The 5,705-nt window shown below is 28.6% G+C and overlaps 1 protein-coding gene across 1 annotated transcript in view; it reads left to right on the top strand.

Annotated features, from left to right (window-relative positions):
* LOC107615403 (phospholipase D zeta 2) overlaps positions 1,740–5,705 on the top strand; it is a 14,821-nt gene continuing 10,855 nt past the window's right edge. The window contains exon 1 of the mRNA XM_016317467.2: positions 1,740–1,861. Coding sequence (XP_016172953.1) covers positions 1,740–1,861 — 122 coding nt within the window. The remainder of the gene's footprint in view (positions 1,862–5,705) is intronic.

Here is a 5,705-nt window from a genome sequence, read left to right as displayed (position 1 = left end):
ACTTGAATTATATTTAGATTCTTTTAGAAATTTTGGCAGAGTTTCATCTATAATTAGAAGATGCCTAAAACCCTATCCATCAACAATTTACTTAAACAATTCACAAACAAACCAATATAGCATTATATGACTTAAGCATCAACATCCATCAACAATCAAGAATTCTCAAATACTTTCAACCATTTAAACCTACTAACTTAAATCGAACCTTTCTTAACAACCTAAATCCACTAAAACCAGAAAATTGAATGTAACTAAATTAAACTAACTAACTAATTAAAATAAAAAACTTAAGATTAGCAACCACATATGTTAAATAAGAATATCAAACTAGTTTGTATATAAAAGACTTAAAATAGTACTCACGCCATCAAACAATCAGGTTAAATTGTCATTTATACAATGGGAGGTGGTGGAGGGATATCTGGCTAGGATCCATGAGAGGATTCTGGCACTGCGGTGTCTGTCGCTGTAGGAGGCATCGTCGTCGAAATAGTAGACTGATAAGCAGATGGAGGTGGTGGAGGAGTCCACTTTGGTGAAGCAGGCGAACAATTTCCTGATGGTGGGGGTGGCACAGCAGAAGGAGCCACGTAGTTGGGGTTAGGGACCATGATGAACGATTGATCCTATGCACCCATTGGCTGTGACATTCCAAGAGTAGTCAGAGTAGAGGACGATGACTGAGAAGTCCTAGGGATACTAGTAGACACCCTCCCTCTACCACGATCACGAGGCTGATTGGTGACACATCTGCCTGTCATCATGTCTGCAAAGAGCATACCAATTAAATTCAAATTTGCTTCTAATTAGACTTCTTATCTTTGGTAATTTAAATAAAATTTGAAGTAATCTATAAACTTCAATTATATTTAGATTTTTTAGAAAATTCGGCAAAATTTCATCTATAATTAGTTAGAAGGCGCATAAAGATTTATCCATCAACAATTCACTTAAGCAATTAACAAACAAACCAATATGGCATTATATCACTAGTGGATTATCCCATACAAACTCAAACATTCTAAATCACATGGTAGCTACAACAAGTAATTTAAAATCCAAAATATTCATAGAGGCATATTATCAAACACTTGACGTTCATAGGCATAAACAATAAGAGAAAGCACAAACAAGCATTTTTTTTTCATCAATTCACACAAATCAATATATACAACACTAAATCAGCAGTAATATCTATCAACATTTAGGAATTCTCAAACACTTTTAACAGTTCAAACCTACTAACCTAAATCAAACCTATCTTAACAACCTAAATTCCCTAAAACCAAAAAATTGCATCTAACTAAACTAAACTAACTAACTAACTAAAATTAACCTAATAACTAATACTAACCAAAACAGAATTAAAAAAATAGTTTGATCAAAACCTGGAGTGCTGAACAATGATAGATGAAACAGAGAAGACGGGCGAGTGTACTGGGGCGTTGTGATGTCGACAGAGCTAGAGGTGATGAACAGTGGTCATCAGCCCGTTTGGAAAACTTTGGAAATAGAACAATAGAATTGTTCTGGCGTTGTGTTTGAGAGAGAGTTGGAGAGATAGACAGACAGAGGATGAAGAAAAAGGAGAAGGTGACAAGAGAAGGGAGAGACAGGATCGCGGCGATGTTGGGTGGCCGGCAACAAAGTCAGAACAGAGAGATGAAGTGAGGAAGAGAATGCAGGCGAAAAGAAGAGGAAGAAGAAAGGGAAGAAGGGTGGTGTTGGCGACGGAGATGGCAGAGGGTGGAGCTGTGGTGGTGATTCGATTAGGTCGCGAAAAGGCTGAGGGTGGTGGTGGTGGTAGCGGTTTGGGTGCAGTGAAGAAGAGGAGAGTTTGCAGAAGTGCGGAGGAAGGGTTTTGCATTTGAATTTTACCCTAATTTTACCGTTAGATTTATCAGTGAAAAAATTTGACAATAAAGTGGTCAACGTTGTCTAAATGCCGCATTTCACTGAAATCCTTATCGTCGAAAAATTTCGACAGAAAATCTGACGCTAATAAAAATAATTTTATGTCTCAATTTACCGTCGAATTTAGATACGAAATTTTAAATCTGATGGTAACTAATTTGAGGAACGAATTCTTGCTCGTTATCGTTGGAAAATCTGCCGGTAACATTCGTTGCTAAATTTAACGGTATTCATCGTTTTTTTTTTATAGTGGAAGGAGGAAGAAGAGGAAGAAGTGATGGTGGTAGTGATGACGACGACAATGATAATAACAAAAGAAAAAGATGAAAAGAAAAAGAAGAGGAGAAGAAGAAGTAATAAAAGTAGGAGTGTGTAAGTTAAAAAAAAGAAAAAAATATTCGAAAAAGATAAAAAAAATTATATACAATAAATAATATATGATATAAAAAATAATTATAACAATTTAATTAAATTTAATTAAATAATTCACTTAGTTGTATAATTTTTCTGTTAAAGAAATTCCCGTGTTATTATTTGTAAGCTTTGGGCAATATAGAAATCATATTGTAGAATATAGAGGATGATAGTGAAGTTATACAACTATGACACAACACATTAAATAAACTAATAATGTTTTCTTTTTTCCATTCCTCTTAGTGGCTGCTTTTCTATTGTTTCTTTCCAATTTTGATTAAAACATTCTATTTTGTCAGCTTAAAAGAATGGACTTTCGAAATCTAACTGTGTGTATGTTTGCATGTCTATTGTATATGTATGTCTTATGCATGTGTACCTTGAGTACCTAAATCATGCGCAACAGCTGTGCAACGTTGGCAGCGTCATTTTCTTCGCAATTGGTTTTTGGATATACTAATAGAAGAATTTTAAGTATACTAAATATACAGATATTTTAATAATTTTAACGGTTGATTTTAATTATAAAAAATATATATAATATATATAAATTAAAATTAATAATTAAAGTTATTTTCATGTGGCTTAACGTATTGTTTGATTTAAAGGAAATTGAGTAAAAAAAAAATGTAAGGATAGAAATGAATGAAAAATGGACTTTTCTTCTATTTGGATCATAATAGAAAATTAGAAAGAAAATAAAAAAATAGTGAAGCCATCTAAAATTTGTCTCATGGGACATGAGATGAAAATGGAGAAAAAAGTATAAACAATGGTAAAAATATAAATTTATCCTTCCTATAAATAATGATAAAAATACATTGATATATTATAATATTATTATTTATATATAATATAAGGAAAGGTATTAATGTAATTTTATTTGGTTATAATTTTCTCTTTTCTTACTTTTTCTTTTATTTAAACAAAAAAAAATTCTTCCTATTTTCTTTCCATCCTTCATCTAAATAATATAAAAAATTAATTTTTTTATTTTCTTTTATTTTATTTTTTTTTCTCAATTTTTTTTTCTCATTTTTCATGTTTCATCCAAACAAAGTGTAAGAGTTAAGACTACACAAGTACGCAGTCTTTCAAAACCAATTGCATGAGGGGAAAATGACATATACACACACACGCAGACAAAACTACGTTACGGATTGCTAATTTGCTATTATTTGGTACAAGGCGGCCACATGACTAACTTTGTGAGGTCATTAGCGATTACTGAATTTACGTATGGATGAACATTGTTCAGCCATATTTTATTTGTTTAAAATGTGCCGTATCTAATTGTCATACTCCCGTTAAAAAGTATTCTTTAAGAATAATCTCATCACATTAGATTAGGAATAATTAAAATATTTTATACACATAAAGAAATAGTGACCATATACTATATTTATACATGTTATTTTATATATTTTTTTCAATAAAGTTATTAACTACCAAATAGTCAATAGAATAATTAAATTTTTTCATAGCAACATAATTAAATTTTTTATAAATACAAAAAATCAACTAGCACTAGATTTAGTTAAACTATATTATTTATAAAGTATGATTATATTGATATAAAATTTGATTAAAAATTGAATATATGTAGTCCTTCTGTATTCCGGTATATATTTATACATGTAATTAAATTTGTGTCTATATAACTTGGTTTTTAAATAGTTTACCTCGAAAGAAAATTACCTCAACTAAAATTTTGTAATGTACATAAAAATCTGATTAAATAGAAATAAAAGATATTTTTAATATATATACCTACATGTATGTATGTATGTAATAATTTGCCAATTTGGTGTATTTTGTATTGATTATGTTTAGAAGAGAGGTTGAAATTAAGAGATATAGGTGAAAATATAGAAATTGAGAGATGGAGACTAAATTATATTTGATTTAAGATAAATATAAAAATTGAGGGGTAGATTTAAAATTGAGTAAACTACTAAAATGGTATCAAAAAATTTACATTATTGACAAAACAAATCTTAAAAGATATTAACGACAAATAAGTCACTAAAAAATTTAAAAACACGATAAAAATAACTAGATATTAAATTAAATATATTTTCTAAAAAACGACTTTAAAAATTAAATTTTGATGCAAAATTTTGCAATCATTAATAGAAAAATAAGATTTTTTCATTTTTAAAATTTGTTAATTTTTTGTCAAGTGAATTTTAAATTTTTTTTATTGTGAATGATCATATTCTTTTGAAAAATAAAAAAAAAATCTAGAGATCAAATTTTATTCTAAATTTTTTTGTGTACTTTCTAAATATTTACTCAAATATTGCTACAAAAATTTAGATCTAATGGATAAATCTTTTGCTAGATATTTGTTACTTATAAAAAATATAATATTTATTAGTTCTTTTTGTTATATTTTTAAATAATTCAACTATTATTTTATCGATGACATCTTTTAAAAATTTTTTTGTCAGCAATTAAATCTTTCAAATATCAAATTAGTAATTAACTCTTTAGAATTAAAAAATTAAACGAGCCTATTTTTGAAATGTTGTTAAAGTTTTAATAATAAAGAACTAACATTTTGTGTCTCAAAAATAAAATTTTAATTTTAATCTTTAACTACTAAATACAATATTAAATTTTAGCTCCTAATTTAGTCTATAAAAACAAACATTATCTTATGAAGCAATGCTATTTTTTAATTATGATCTATCAATTTTGGCTTCATGGTGATGGAATATAGATTCAACAAGATAACAACCCCCTAATTGAAGCAAGATGCCAGATCCCCTAAGTAAATACACTTATTGGATTGTATTTGTTATCATTAAGGAATATCAATCATATGCCACTTTGGCATATTCTCGGTGAAAAGGCATATGATGTTGGATATTCTATAGCGTACTAAAGCATATGCCATGTGCATCACTGCACCCCATTTGCATGAACTCGGTCATGTCTCTTTAGTTGACCAAATTGTCCTTACATCCTCATCCTTTGTTTTAGTTTCACCAAACCATTTATAGGAGCAATTATTACTTCTTAGTTATTACTTATTAGCATGGGTACAAAACTTTTGTGTCCAAGAAAAGTTTTGGCTTTTCGCCATTAAGCTATATTGAGTTTAATTTTAATTACTTTGCGTAAACCATATGCATTATTATCATCCAATCACTTAAAATGCTTTTATAACAAAAGACTTGTGTCTATAATGGCAACACCCTTACAAGTAACAAGGTAGAACTTGATGTGGAGGGTGTGTTTATTTGCACGTAATTTTATATTGAGTAAACAACGAAAATTGTATTCGAAAATTTATTATGCTGACAAAAATAATTTAAAAAAATATTAAATAATAAATAAAATTTTAAAATATTTAAAAAATAAGATAA

The sequence above is a fragment of the Arachis ipaensis genome, chromosome B09, assembly GCF_000816755.2.
Source record: "Arachis ipaensis cultivar K30076 chromosome B09, Araip1.1, whole genome shotgun sequence".
In the NCBI taxonomy this organism is placed as follows: domain Eukaryota; kingdom Viridiplantae; phylum Streptophyta; class Magnoliopsida; order Fabales; family Fabaceae; genus Arachis; species Arachis ipaensis.
This window is presented reverse-complemented; position numbering and strand designations above follow the sequence as displayed.